Source organism: Seriola lalandi, unplaced genomic scaffold (genome assembly GCF_002814215.2).
Source record: "Seriola lalandi dorsalis isolate HSWRI2012SDOR001 ecotype SW California unplaced genomic scaffold, Sedor1 jcf7180002054248, whole genome shotgun sequence".
Lineage (NCBI taxonomy): Eukaryota > Metazoa > Chordata > Actinopteri > Carangiformes > Carangidae > Seriola > Seriola lalandi.
The window spans coordinates 302399-318580 of NW_019524801.1; the positions used below are offsets into that span (position 1 = coordinate 302399).

The window sequence follows — 16182 nt, forward strand, 5'->3', positions numbered from 1 at the left end:
TCTGGCCGTCCCACGTTCAAAATCCAGAGGTGATTAAACCTTTTCCATTACTGCTCCCCATATCTAGAACAGTGTACTGGCCTTTTGAATCCCATCTTAATCTCTTTTGTTTCCCTTTATCTTTAAGGTTGTTGAAATAATCTTACTTTCTACTGCTTGTCAGTATTTCATATATATATATGTGTGTGTGTGTGTGTGTGTGTGTGTGTGTGTGCATTATCTTGTTACAGCTCCTCACTGAAGCTGTATGATGTTTACACTGAAGGAACTCAAACCTAAGAATCCATTTTTCAAACCCAGCTCAGCATAACTGGTATCGTCAGACGGGTGATTAACTATTCAAAGAAAGTAAACACAGATGTTTATTTGTAATGACTGGCTCATTGGTGAGACCCATCTTCTGAACTGCTTTTGAGTCTCCACTGTAATAAATTATTTTGTCTGTTCTACTTCTTCACGTGTTTATTTATAAATGCATTTAAAAGCACTTTAGTCAACATTTGTTAACCGTGCTCTATAAATAGATTTAACTTGACTGTCCAAAACTTCTCAACAACTTAAGGGCAAAATTTGCCACAGATATTTATGGTCCCCTCCCAGAACATGAATCTTACAGACCCCTAATCTTTCTGCCTCTCACTCGCCTCTGGGCCCTCACCATGCACTCCTCAATCGTGACCACTTAACCAAAGCTCTCCATTTTCATTCCCCCTTACAAGCTCTTGATGTGCACTCGTCTGTCTTAGCTCTCTGATTAGCTCGGACTATTAGACTCATCAAAACAAATGAGACCCACACACATGCACTGAATATTCCCATTCTAGAAGCGGGCTCTTTCTAAGCTTCTATTGCTTCAGTGGATGGACTCATGATATTCAACAATTAAACATGCAACTAAATCACAGGGGGAGCAGGAGGAAGACAAGGGACAAAAGAAGAAAATGACATAAATCCTAGCTCAACAAAAATCATTACTCATCTCAAATTAAATTAATTCTCTGTCTTTGATAATGCAGTGTAATTTGATTCCAGCAAGTTAAGCGTCTTTTATTTCACTGGGCCTGAAAAGTGCTGAGTCCCACTGACTGCTTTTGCTATCAGGATGGGTGATAAAAGAACACAGCCCCGAGGCAAAGTAATAGCAATAATCAAATGGGTTGTTTATCCCAGTTCCATTGGGTGACATTTGCTGTGCCTCGGCAGCGGGGCATCTAACTAACAATAATGTCATTTCCTCAGAGGAGATTGGATTAAAATGTTCTGACCGGATGAGGCTGTGGCTTCACAAGTCTGCATCAAATGCTTTCACAAAAATGTTGTGCATTTTGTTTGCCAACTTTTTCATACAGGGAAGGTGTGCATGATATTATAGCCTCTGCGATCCTGTGTAAAGAATGTATTGATAATAGAGGAGTATGAGCTGATATGGACAGTATGTGTCATGCATCTTCTGAGCCACTGGCTTATTTCTTCGAAATGATGTCCTAGGGCGACATTCAGTCCTCTTTCATTTGTCTCCAGTCTCAGACAAAATGTCCAAATGAGTTGTTCGAACTGCCTTTCTCCGTGACCCCAACATTAAGAATGAATGAAGTGTTTAAAGCGTTGGTTAACAAATGAATGTGAACAGCTTGGGGCAGATTGTCAGTTCACCATAACCATGTTAGATCCTTGAAGGGGCAGTATAAATTGGGGCATTAGAAGTCGCAGGGAAAGGTCTTGGCTTAGAGCACTTTGGAATGGGGACTGCAATGGACTCTCATACATTCACATGTCGGAGGAAAAAAAATGTAGGTATGTGCGCCTCTTGTTTTGCTTCATGAATATATATTTCACATGGGTGTATGATGTGCTTTTCGACACCCTGTGTCGTATTTATTTTGATCGGAAAGTATCCTCGTGGATTAGACTGGCGGATAAATAATCTGCCAGTGTATGCTGTGATGAGGATTTGGCATGTGCATGTCTGTGCTATGTGTAGAAGGCTCCTGTGAGCGTCCATGCATTCAACCTCATGCCTGTGTGAATGAAAAGGTAAAAGCCACAGTGCAAATCCTCTCCTCTCCTCTCCAGTATTATCCCCATCCTGGATCGAGCCCAGATTGATGTGTGTGTTTTTTTTTGTTCTTTGCTGTTGTGCCTCATTTGTTGAATTTATGGGGATACTCTTATTAATGAAGCACACAAATGCTAATCCATTCCCCGGCTGGAAACAAAGAATATGAGATAATAACACTGGATACAATTTCAGACAGTTGTAAAGGGATCCTAGACAAACAAATCAATTTTGTAAGACACACTTTCACATTGGGTCTCTTTTATCATTTGTCTCATAATTTTAGGCTTGGAGCCAAATTACTTCTAGTTTGAGTTATGCTGCTGGGGAGGCTGTAACCGTCAATCATCTAGTAAATACAATTAACTGTTTGTGTAAAAAAAGAAAAAGAAAAAAGTAATGTGCAAACTGCATAGATTTGCCAGAATATCCCATCATCCTTTAGTTTCCCTGTAGATGTGTATAAGAGACAGTGACGATGCTGCTCTGCAAGTCTCTGTGGGTGAGGGACCCATTGTTGGGCTGACAGTGTCCGCTGCTGGCTGCAGCGTTAACTGCACTGCCTCCTGACAGCAGCGCAGAGCAGGAGACTTCTGGGACACACACTCTGTATTCATCCACAGCTTGAAGTCGAAGTCAGTGGAGTGAGCTGAGAGAGATAAAGGCGCCGGTGCACATACTTGATTTTATATGAGGAGGATCTTCAACCTCCATGCAGATTTAAAAACCCGTTATTAAGACGATCTGTAAATATTTATAGATTGTTTCTTCAACCTCCATGCGGGGACACCGCAGTCAGCTTCACTGTTCTCCTGGTTTAAAATGACATCACTTCTCAGACTCTCACTGCTGTTATGGAGACGGATGAATAATTATTGCTGTTTATCCGCCTGTTCGACTCATCCTGTGGTCGTACATCAGTAGGCTACAGCTGGATATCAACAGGTGCGTCTGGCGTGCAGAGAATCAAAGAGGGCAACACAACACAAGCCTCCGCTCCCCTATGAGCCCAAATGTTTAATTACAGTAACAAACAGCAGATGGCTCTCTTGAGTTTTAATTCCTGTGCCTGTGATTGAGACTTAGATGATATTCACCCTGGAGCAAAGGGAACGGAGCACATTTTGTGTTACAGTGGCGTTTATTGCGTAAAAGTGACATGTCCAGATTCAGTGTCAAAATTGGCCAACAAGGTATTGGGTTGGAGGAGGAGGAGGAGGGGGAAGTGGCCTATTAAAGTGGCTCTCCAGCTGCTTGTGAGTCACATAAAACATCTGTTGTCAGTCTGTGGCGGACGTTCAGGTAGAGGTTATGATGCCCGGCTGAAGAGAAGCAGTTCCCGCCATCATTATTGTCCGGAGCTGTCCGCGGTGCTGAAACCACGCAGAGCAAATGCAGCCTGACACGGCTCACAGTAAATGAATGCTCTTCTTTACCACAAAGCAGCATGTACAGCCACTGGCGGTTCTCCTCTCATGAGATGGAACATGAGATTTCTTCCGTTTATACTTTTGTATTAAGTTTGACTGTAATGGTGAGGTCGGGGGAAAAAATAAAGCTATTCTGTCAGCCCAGGTTCACATTCATAATCTCTGTAGTGGATTCCGTCTCATCCTACTACAGAGACCAAACTGAAGCTTTTAAGAATAAAATCTTACTAACTAATGGCAGCATTCAGACTGGCTGCCCATTCCCCTTCAAGCAGGGGCTTGGTGGTCGAGAGGGAGGGAGTGGTTGTGGTGGCGGGGATCCTCCTCACTCACTCACTCACTCACTCACTCAGGCGTGTGGTTAGGTACTTGTTGATGGGAAGGATATGTTGATGTGGGGTGACTATATAGACTAAAGCCACTTCCTATCAGCCCCCCCCCCCCCCCCCCCTTCTTGCTTTGAGCGTGGGAAAATAAATTGTGCTGTGCATCAGTGGCGTTCCTCTCTTTCCTTTATACCCTTTACGCACTGATCGCCATCCACCCAGTACAGGCTCTGGCTATAAGAAAATCCACAAGGGGGGTCGAACTGTGAGCTGATCGCCGAGGGGGTTGAAGTTTATATATTTGTATGCAGCTTGTCACACAATGCAGACGTCATCTCCACAGGACTCAGATCAGCTTTGGTTGTGTGTGTGTTTTTTTTCCCTCCCTGGCTCCTATCGCGCCCACCCGCCTGTGTTGTGATTGTGGAATACAGGGAGGAAAATATGTTTTGAGAACATTATCCGGCAGATCGGCAGGTAGTTTGAGTGCAACTTTGCATCCATCTCTCCAGCTGCATCAATTCCTAACTACACGGTTGCGTATTTTTTTCTTTGCATCTCCAACACTGTGGATCAGTCATCGCGGGGGCTCCTGTCGCGGATTTGCTTCTTGCAAACTTGGGAGTTCGCTTCGCTTCGTCTGGGCTGCTCTGCCTTCGGTCGGGTGGTGGTGATCTTCGCATAGGAGGCGCCCGCGTTTGCTTGATTGCTGGCGGCGCACATGCACAGGCGTCCCCACAACAGCGACTCCACTGATAGAGCACCCCTCGTCTGGCCGGAGGAGGAGAAAGCGAAGGGTGAAAAGGAGGAAAGAGTGGGTGAATGTGCTGTGAGGACGCTGCAGCCGGTATTGGACATTTAAGGAGGCGATGCTACTGAACATGTCACAGACAATGAACAAAAACATCACTTTGCAGGTATGAATAATCCTCTGAATTCTCGGTCCGCGTGAGTTTGGCTTAGCTCTCTCCCATCAGGACTATGGTTATTGATGCATGTGTGGAATTACGCATGAACTGATCTCATTTTTTTTTCTCCATCATGTCCAAGAATTTTTCGAGTGATGGTGACAGCTCTTTTCATATCAAAATTATCATGTAGTGTTTGGACAGAAAAGAAAACCACCTCCTAAAAAATATATATATATATATTTGACATTTGACATCACGGAACGGATCACTTAGCCGCCAACATGGGACTGTGACCCGGGCTGCGAGCTCCGACAGGCGGCTGTTTGTGTAGTCTGTGCTCCGTGTGCAGACTGGACCTGAGCAGTTGTGACATTTTGAGCCATGGCTGCTGCTATCGCAAGTGGGCTGATCAGACAGAAGAGACAGGCACGGGAGCAGCATTTAGACCGGCCCTCGACCAACCGACGGAGAAAGAGCCCCAACAAGAACAAGGGGCTCTGCAATGGGAACCTGGTCGACATCTTCTCTAAAGTGCGCATCTTCGGCCTCAGGAAGCGGAGACTACGGAGACAAGGTCTGGGAACTTTGGTGTGCAAGGTGCCTTCTTTTGTAGGCGCAGAGCGTTGTGCATTCAGTGTGAACATGTGCATACATCCAACCACTGGTTGATAGCTTCATTAGGCCTTTAACTGTCATAATTACATTTCCACCTATAGCACACAAGGTAATAATGAAATGAGTGATGGTCTTTATTACTGATTACATAAACTTGCCAAATTGCGCCTTTGTGCGTAAAAAGTTGAGCGGAAAAATGCATTCTGCAGTTTTTTTTATTATTATTAGCCAGGTGGTTGAAAATAACAAACCTGCCTCTGATTTACATGCGATCCCAGGTGCCTGACAGGCTCCTGACGAGTTGTACCTAATGGTTAAGTCAGATTTTACCGAGCTGTCACCTCGGCGATTCTGGGAAAAAAAGGGGCCCCCTGATCGTTATGAAGCACATACAGGATTCTCTGAAGTGCTCACTATAGAGGCACATCACAAGAGCCAGAAATGAAACTCATTTAAATGCAAGCAAAAAGGTCAATATCCCCCACTGAATGGAGGTTACGCCTTTCAAACATAATCTTTTCTGGCATTTCTTTTATACGAATTCTTGGGGGCCAATGGCCTCTCATTTCTCCCGCTCAGATTCCTTCCACTTATAGAAATGTTTTTTATTTTTTATTTATTTATTTATTTTCTCTAATGTGGCAGCCTGGAATTGTTAAAGAGCACTGTCAACAATTATTCCACTGCTGGAATCATTGCAAAGGATAATTCCTCATGCAAAAATGAAGTAGGATAATTGGTTTAGGAAGGAGATTACTCCAATTATTTCCTCTTGTTAGTGAATGATGGAGGTGGCTGTCTGCTCCTCTTGGAACCAACAGGTATCAAACCTGTTGCACCAGGGCTACTGTAACTCTTAACTGAATAAACACCCTGACGCGTTCATAAATTTATGGCAAATTAAGATTTGTTTTTAACAAAGGACCCTAGAAGTAGCATGTTAGTCTTTCATCTTGTTCAAAAAGAGAGCCATTTTGATAACTGAGTCTCTCTCTTCCTCTCTCTGTTGTTCATGTTGGAGCTGAACAACACTATGAAATGTCCCCTTCACTGGCCCTCAGCGCTCACATGGATTAAAATGGCTTTGATAAAACAGGGTCTATATAACGGCACATAGAGGAAGCATCTGGACACGGGTCAGGGTGCATCACAATGGCAGGTTAAAATCGGCCGTCCTCCAGGCTGCTGTTTCTGTTTCTGCTTCCACTGTGTGTGTGTGTGTGTGTGTGTGTGTGTGTGTGTGTGTGGCTGCTGCAGTGTTTGTGTGCCTAATTGTCTGTCCTCCTCTGTCACCTCTGAATTGGCTCGTGGCATATATCTATCTTTTCATGTGCCCGGACGCCTCCATGGATCAGAGACGTGGATGGACGATGTTGTCATTTGGTCATGGGATTCATCTCTAGGAAAAAAAAAAAAAAAAAAAACAGAAAGCTGGTGTGTGTTTGTTTTAGCGTGCCATGGCTGTGAAAGCACATGATATGGCACAGTTAAACCTGGGAGTCAGACATGCCAAGTGGATGCCAATGTCAACCTGCACTGGCAACCCTGAAATTACTTGACTACATCACACCTGCTACGGCCATTTCACAGGGCAACTACAGGGGCTCCCTGAGCCTCAGAATAATGATAATCCTCAGTAACAGCGCCAGCAGAAGTGTCTGGAGGCTTCAAAAAGCCTGAGAAACACTCCCACTAAAATGAAGATGAAATTTAAGGGGAAAGCTGCCTTTAAACGGGTATTTTGTCCTCATTTTTGAAGCTCTAATCAGAGCAAAGGCTCTGTTTTTTAATTTTATGTTATTTGTGATTAAAGGCCTAATGGGAATATACTTCATTAATTTCAGCCTCACATGAGAATTAGGAAAATCTTTACCAAGTGATATCAGACTATGCTGTCAGGGGGGTGCTTGGGAAATACTCCACATACCATTATTTCTCCCCTTACCCCTTCACACCTCTCTCACACACTTTTCCTCCCTCTCTTCTTCCCTCCTTCCCTCTTATTTACTGTATTATCACAAGAGCACACAGTTTAGGAAGACTAATGGCTTGGTTGGTGTGCTTTATTTAATATTGAACCCCAGAAGGACTTATTTATAAAACAAAAAAAAGATTTGAGTGAATAACGCTGAATGCACAACTGGATCACAAGTGTTGTGATAACACAGGTTGCCATCCATCCACAGTTGTCTTCATTTCCAAGGTGAGAGAGACATTGGGCTTCCCAGTGACAGCTGAGCCTGCAGAGAGCAGAGCAGCTTTCTAACCATCCACACTATGATTATATATTGAAGTCACATTCAGATTCCCACTGAGATCTGTCAGGATGAGGGAGTGCAGGTGTCTGAAATGTACTCCAACACCAGTATTCCCTTTGGCTTTGAGCATCGATCTTCTGAGCGAGGCTCCAGATTAGCTATTCTTATGGGCTGCATTGATGACACTGACATAAATTGTGTTTTTCAGCCACAGCATTTTGGTCAAATTCAGAGAAAGTGTTACCATAACTATAATCAATCAATACTAACAATCCCCGCCTTCACTCTCTCATTTTATTTTTGGTTTAGTATTAATATTACAGGCTATTTATAAAAACAGATAGATAGACAACAAAATGTAAACGTGTTGTCTGCTGTGTGCACAGATGTGGTTTCCTGTCCTCCTCCAACACTCATATACATATACTGGGAACTCTGTCATATCAGCTTTGATTTTTAATCATCCATACATTTTGTTAGCAGATGCGGAGCAAATGATCACACTGATTTTATTTTATTTAAGGGATTTGATGTGAGCTGTAAATCCTATTTCACTCAAACCCTCTAAGTGAGCTGGGGGGCCACATCCAGCTCGGGCTCGCCCATAATCTCCCTGCTCTGGCTCCAATTATCTCACTAGATTAGATCCATAGATCATTAGATCATGTTACATAGATCAGACCATTAGATTAGCTTACATGGTCTAGAAACTCATTAGAGATGAATGCCCTGCATCACCGTGGCTGTTTATTCAAGAGCACGTTGACAGGACACAGCAGTGTGTCATCAGTCAGCTATCAGAGCCGTCTGTATCAGATGAGTTATTGTTGAAATGTCAGAGATGTTGATGTAATAGAAATGGGGGGCGCGGTGTGAGCGTTGTAGTTTTCCTTAGCCTGATCTGCTTTTCCATGACAACAGGAGCAACACAGAGGGGCTTTTCCTTTTGCAGGCTGGAAAAGCCCTTCTCCTATTCCAGAAACATCCAAAGTGGGTCAAGCAGGGCAGGGCTGACAGCAGTCTACAACTGCTGCTGCAGCTGTGCCCGTGTGTGTGTCCTCTGGGCTGTGTTTGCTTTGCACCGAGCAGAGCATGTGTCTTTGCACAGACAGACAGACAGACAGACAGACAGAGGAATGGCACAACAGAAAATAAGAAAGGAAGGGAATGAGGGAGTTGTAGGGCTGCCTACAAAAATAAATAAATAAATAAATAAATAGAAATCACAACCTTTTGGTGACAGTTCAATTTATATGCAGAGAGGACTTCTGCTGCAGAACAACACAATTTGAGATCTTATGCCTCTGATGCTTGTTGTTTTCCAAGGAAACCCCCTGCTGCTGCCAAACCACCACTCCGTTTCCCTAGAAACAAAGAAGTGGCATGTAGGAACATACAGTGCATCTGTTGTAGAAACTAAAACCAGTGCGACTGGGAAAGTCCAACCGCAGTGATGGTTGGATGCTCCTCAGTGATAAACAGCACTGTTTGTTTCACCGTGCACAAAAGGAGAATATTCAGACAGACGAGGAGAGAGAAGCAGAGAGCAAAGAGACAAAAAAGACAAAGAGTAACAAAAGAAAGATGAATCAAAGACCTACTCAACTTAGGAGATTCCACAGAGACAGTTTCAAAGCAGTTTTGGATTTGCATGCACCATATCAGGCTTGTCTGACGGAACTGAAAATGCTGTGTCATTCTAAAAAACACTGAGCCTTTCCTCTATATTCCTCTTTGCATGCAACATTTCTCTCCTCCCTTTCTCATTGTCGTCCACTCAATCCCATTCTATAAATTGCCTCACTTACTCAGTATTTTATAAAGAATGCATGAAAACAAGAGTGTGATGTAAATGATGAGGGATATGAAAAGATTTCAGTTTCGTGGGAGAATGAATTACATCAGATTCATCTGAAACGTTTTTATCTGCTGGCCGTGAGTAAGTTTGACCTTCAGCATGAGTTGTACAAATGGGTCTCCAGCTTTGTAAGAATTACAAAAGCCATTATGTCATAGTAATGTATGCACTAGCATACATGAATGTCTGATGTTAAACTGTCAGTCATAAATAATGCCCCTGGTATTTAAGGATGTGAGTGAATTCTAGACATATTCATTCAGACACCCCTCAGAGTAGGATTGTACATCAACTATCATCAATTATAGAGAGTTATCTCACACGTTTTTCCATTGGTTTGTGTTTTTTTTTTTTTTCCTTTTCTTTTTTTTTTTCAATTTTGATAAATTAGCTAAAATCCTACAGATTTTCATCTCTCTCTGGCTGCAGCTCAGAAATACTGAAGCTCCAAACTGGAGGGGAAATCCATGTGTGTATGAGATATACTGGCTGGCTCGCCCCAGGGAACACAGCCAACATCACATGATTTATAGCACGATGGAGAAGCCAAGTTCACCTCCACACACACACACACACACACACACACACACACACATAGACGGAGTATTCAACTAGCCAGCAACCAGTTCTGCGGTTTTAATTATTACGGATTGCCTCCCACTGATCTGCCTTCAGAATCAATCTCACTCCCCCACATTGTTTGAATGCTGCTGATCAAAGTCATTAATCGATCACAGGTTAGCCGACTTTGTGTGTCCGCACAAGAGTATTTGCTCAGGGGAATTGTGCACTCATTAAAAATCCATATGAAAATGTGTGAGCAATCCTTGTGTCTGTGTGCACGGGTGTGTTTCCCTGCTCTCCCTGCTGTACGAACACTCACCCGTCTCCACCGTCACTGCACCGTTGGGAGTATGGGTGTGGTCTTGAGGTTATGGTGTCTGATTGCTGGATGGTTGTGTGTCGTGTTTGAAAGCGTAATTAATGACTGGATTCAGCCATGTCCATTGTTATAGCCGACTGCTGTTTGCAGAAGCAGCGACTGGAGGGCAGAGTGATAATGAAAAGAGGGAGGTTGAGAGTGATACAATAAAATCAGTAGTGAATTTGAGCTCTGACTTTGAAGCAACGTGGGTTAAGTGTCTGATGTATGAAGTGCTGAAACAGTAAGTTATTCAATTAGTCAACTGAAAGAAAATTCAGAAGTTGTTGCACAGTTTAAGGCCAGCTGAATTTTTCCAGAGGCATTTGAATGTTCGTCCACATGTAGGTTTATTAAAGTGTTTCCATTCCTTTACTTTTTTCATTCCACTTTCTTTTTTGTTTTGTTGCAAACCCACAAGTATATGACCAACTGTTCAAATCACTTATCAAGCAAAAAATGCCAGACATTTGTCGAGTTCCAGCTTCTCTAATGTGAAATTTTCTCACAGTTTTTGTTTTATGCCAGTCTAAATTGAACATCTTTGTATTTTGGACTTTAGTATGAACAAAACAAGACATTTCAAGGAAACTTTTGATGGGCAGTTTTCAATGTTTCCAGACAGTTATTGACTAAACTATGGGGAACTATTTTCACCATTAAAGAAGATGGATGAAAAGATAATCGTCGTCTTAATTTAAAAAGAAAATCCTCATTTAAAGCCACAAATATGAGATGGTAAATCAAATTTTTGATCTTCCATGAAAATTCTTTTCATGATGTTTCGCCTTTTTTTTTTCTTTCACTGGTAGATATGTGCTTCCATTGTAAATGAATCAATTAATTAAAAAGAAAAACGGCACATTTACAGCTCTTTTGTAATTAAGTAAGTAAGTTCTCATTCATTGTTGCTGTAACATGAAGTTGTAGGTGGGCAAAGGAGTCAGGGCAATAAGAAGATGCCTTTTGTGTCCTGTTTACAAAGTAAAGTATCCATTTGTATGTCAAAGTCATTTACAGCATCATCATCAGATATTAAACCTAGCAAACAGAGGAAGGATGATGTCTGCACAGTGACATCTGTCTGTGGCTGAGTGGCTGCAATAGTTCTGACTGTGCTGAGTATTATTGTAAAGCGGAGAGATACTGTCACCCCCCTGTCAGCTGGCTCACGGCGCAGCTGAGGCACTCTGACAGTCAGATTCTGCTTCCGCCACCTTTTCATTGTTCTGGTGAGACAAGAAAGCTGCGCCGCTGAATGACGTTATAGCTGTATTATTCGGATACACCAGGAGAGAGGCTTTTTCTCCCCTTTTTCAGGCAGCAGTGGGAAGGTCTCGGAGCTACCTAACGCCATCACCCAACAGAGCCCTTTCAGACGAGACTGCCTTCAGCAGTACACCGATAGGAGAAAAGAAAAAACCCTCTCTGCCCTCAGCAAGACCTCTTGAGTTCTCCTCTGTGGCCATTCTCTCTATCTCTCTTTTTCTCTCCTTTTCTTTCTCTCTCTCTCTCGAGGACACACACACACACTTGCAAGGAGCACGGTTTAGGCTCAGGTGAAGTTGATTGTTCACCTCCCCAGGGCTTTCTTAGAATGAAATCTGGTGTGATAGCTGTCTCCACGATAAGACTTATGTTGATGGTGTATGACCCCAGTGGTTGTCCGTGCACACACACACACACACACACACACACACACACACACACACACACACATCCCCAGATGAAGAAATATTGTTGTACGGCTTGAGCACAAGCAATATTTTTCCAGCGACATCTCAATGTGCAATCGCAGGCAGGTTTATTAAAATGTATCCTTTTCAGTTTCCCGCTGCTTTTTACTTTTTTACATTTGCACTTTTACTTTTCTTCCTGTTATTACAAACCCCACAAAATGCCAATTAAACTGCAACGTGACTGGATGAGCTGTCATTGGCGCTCGGCCAGTTAAACTGCAGCGGTGATTTATTTACAGTAGATATGTGGCTAATTCCCCTGTTGGGTCAGCTAGACGGGACAGAGCATAGACACTCTCACATCCTACACACTAAGAACCCGGAGAGGGTGCTGTTGGGTTCATTATGGAAGTCAGGCGACCGCAGATTAATTCTGCTGCCTATAATTGGATGGCCTATCTCTGAGCATGGCAGGGCTTATGTGCCCAGAAAGTTGGCTGTGGGATTTGCCGGTGAACATACACAGGAGTCAGAAAGTACTGTAAAATAGTTCAGCACGGTGTTTCATGCAGTTAAGACACATATATTACTCACTTTATTTAAGCACATGGTTCATTTCTCGAAGCTTATTTGGTTTTTCTGTAGCAGTCCTCATAACCAGCTTATCATCATTTTCATAATTGCTAATGTTCCCCTCTGTTTTCTCCCTCTGTTTCTCTCCTGCAGATCCCCAGCTCAAGGGTATAGTGACCAGGTTATATTGCAGGCAGGGATACTACTTGCAAATGAATCCCGATGGCTCTCTTGATGGGACCAAGGATGACAGCAGTAATTCCTGTGAGTATCTTGACAATGTCCGTTGACCTTCTAGAATATAACTCAACAATTTCAAACTCTTATTATCCAGAAACTTAATCATTGTACTGTAGGTTCCACAAAGGTTTTATTTGGGGGGGGGGGGTTCGGTTACTTGCTGTTTTACACATACACAAAATCCACTGTAACATTTCTCACTTCCTGGTCTAGATTCATTCCTCAGATGCAGGAAATGAACCAGCAACCCTATAGTCAGTGTCTCTGAGCTTAAGGCCGATATTTCCTCTTATTTTTCATGGTTTGGAGCAGAAATGTCTGCTTGTGTTGCAGCTATATGATCACACAGATTTGTCCTCCCCTCTGAGAGGGAAAGTGGACCAGGAAACAGTAGGCCTACCAGGGAAGCAAAGGTATTATTAGCTTGTTCTGGCACTGCTCCTCCACTGCTTCAGGCTAGGTGGTTAATTTGATTCCTGTGCTTGGTGCTAACACTGGTCTGACACTCTACATTGTGTCACTTAACTCCTGTCAGCAAGAGGAGATGTGGCACATGTCAAATCTGATTGATTTTTTGGTTTAAGGGATTTATTGAAACAGTGCACATATACGGTGCACAAGGGATATATCATATCATTAAAAGGTCAAATAAAGTGTTGGCACTGATGTCTCCACATTAGATTTTACAGTTTTGAAATTTGCCAGAAGCTACAAAAGAAAAAAAAAACAATGGTCACCAAGTAGTTTTCCCCAGGCTCCATATCTGCCAATACAGAGTACTTAATGGGTCAAGCAGAGGTCATTATGTGCCTTCCATATACACACACACTTAATGTCAGAGGCCAGGCCGGTCCTGTTGTTTCTCACCAGTACACAAACAATAGCCATTACCTACCAGGCCCAAGGAGTCTGCTACAACAACAAAAGGGCTATTAAATCTGCCATGCACCAGTGGTGGCCCCAATTACAGCCACTTCTCAGGTAGCTCTAGGTGGCCCAGGTTATGCTAGGCTAGTCACGTTCACCAGCCAGGCTGCAATTCATCTTCAGAGATTACCTAAATGCAAAGGCTAGCAATTGTATTATCTATGCTTTGTGAAGCGTTAATGATAGGCAGCTTGCATTTGGATGATGAATTACAGCGGTGTTTGTTTGTTTTGTTTTTTTCAGGGTATTTAATGTTCAGTTAATGGTTAGGGTCTGTCTGTGGTAATGATGTTTGGTGATATTTTTATGCATGTGTATGTTTCCTGTTCACATGTGTGTTTTTCAGCTTTGTTCAACCTTATTCCTGTGGGCCTCAGAGTTGTCGCCATTCAGTCCGTGAAGACAGGGTTATACATCGCCATGAACGGGGAGGGCCACCTGTACACATCAGTAAGCATTCTATTCTATTCTATTCTATTCTAATTCTATTCTATTCTATTCTATTCTACTCTATTCTATTCTATTCTATTCTATTCTATTCTATTCTATTCTGTTATTTCTATTTTTGGATATGTGAGAACATTTTTTTCTGCTTTGCACACAAAAACCTACATTACACAATTACATGTAAAACTACATGTATATATGAATTACCGGTATAAAGACAGTAATTCAGACATAGATGTAGGTAGATATATGTAGTAAACTGATCAGTGTTCGAGACACTAGTCCCAATGAGGGTCCTTGGACATCTCACGATATTTACGACATTTGCAAAAGGATAATTGCATTTCAGTGAAGGTAAGGGATCCCATTAAGCACAAATTCATACATATAGATTTCTATTCATCAGGTTAAATGCTCCCAGAGTTTTCATTCAATGTGAAAAAACAAAACAAAAGCACATTTATAGGCAGAACACACATTTTGCTCTCTCAAATGAGATCTGCTGCCGTGCAGATATTACAAACTTATCTGTTTTTTGATGTGTTAGTCAATAAAAATGAATGAGATGTTTGCTATTACCAAATGAATGGTGTGATGCTGTGACGCATGTGTTTATCATAAGAGGAAGAGGAAGTGAAGCCCAGAGCTGTTTTTTGAGCAGATTTGGGATATCTAAGGAGCAGCCATTTGTTTTCATTACAATATGTAGTTATCCACTGTTATTGACTACCTCTCTTCAAAATAAACTAGGCTTCTGCAGGCCAGACAGCCAAAGAGGTGATAAGACCTCCCCCAGAACAGATAGTGCCTCTAGTCTCACTCCTCCACCCTGTCTTCTCCCAGTCATTCAAATCAATCAGCAGGAGGAACACTGGGGAGTAGCGCTCCTCTCCCAGACAGGAGTATCCATCAGAATCACTGTCTCTTCTTCCCTCTGCTGTCCTCATGTTCCTAATCCTCAGAGTGCACAGCAGGAATCACCATCTTATTTCTCATTCATTACCTCGGAGGTTTAGAGGAGCTACTTCTCTTACTGTACAATGCACCGGTATTCCAGTGGAATTCTCTCATACTTAATCACTGCTCCACTTAAGCCATGAAATTAAATTCATTCGAGGAGGATTGACCCAGAATCCTATGGATTGTGTTAAGGAATTGCACAGTGGGGATTATGAATTAATATATATATATATATATATATATATATATATATATACTATGCGAACACTATTCTGCATAACACACAGGAAAACATAATTGTACAATTTGTTGATTGCAGACACACATGCCGACATATTTGATTGCAGAAATGTTGCACTTCAAACCGAGTTGTCAACTTTTATAGACGGTGTACTAAAGAAGGTTTCTATTCATTGACTTCATTCATCATTTGTTGATACAGGGTCATCCAGTGAGAACGCTTAGCTCCCTTGTACATTGGGTGACCTGGAAATAAAAGCAAAAATTCAACATTTAGACGAACATTCGAATTTACAAAACTGCAAATACATGATAAGGATCAAATTTATAGAGGGTGAAAAAGGGCATAAAACCTGCAATAAATTAAAAAAAAAAAATCTAAGCGGAACAACATGTGATTATATTGTTTATGATGTATTCACATAGATAATCTGTGTGTTTCAGTGCTTCCTTTCCAGAATTCATGCAGAATTGATTTAATCATGCATCTCTACTATGATTGTTGTCCAGTACATGTTATATTAATGGCATATGCTCTCATGATTTTCCATGCTACTCCACTTGTCACATTCAGTGATTGTGGTGTTTTTGACGCCTGCACGTTGATCACCAGTGATCTGGCGTCTCTGTAGTAAGCCGACGGTCGCTGCTGTGAAAACTCACATTGAAGTGTCGATTGTCAGACCTGCTTCATAGCTGATAAATGCTGCTAATTGGCATTCAAACTAACATCATTACAT

The 16182-nt window shown here is 42.2% G+C and overlaps 1 protein-coding gene across 2 annotated transcripts in view; it reads left to right on the forward strand.

Annotated features, from left to right (window-relative positions):
* Window positions 1-16182, forward strand: part of fgf14 (fibroblast growth factor 14) — a 98555-nt gene that overhangs the window by 55016 nt on the left and 27357 nt on the right. Inside the window, exons 1-3 of one of the 2 annotated variants that reach the window (XM_023404550.2) lie at window positions 3968-5297; window positions 12782-12892; window positions 14142-14245. In XM_023404550.2, the coding sequence (XP_023260318.1) occupies window positions 5105-5297; window positions 12782-12892; window positions 14142-14245 (408 nt within the window). In that variant the 5' untranslated portion in view covers window positions 3968-5104. Of the gene's footprint in view, window positions 1-3967; window positions 5298-12781; window positions 12893-14141; window positions 14246-16182 lie in introns of those variants that run through there. The other variant, XM_023404549.2, reaches the window with a different exon arrangement.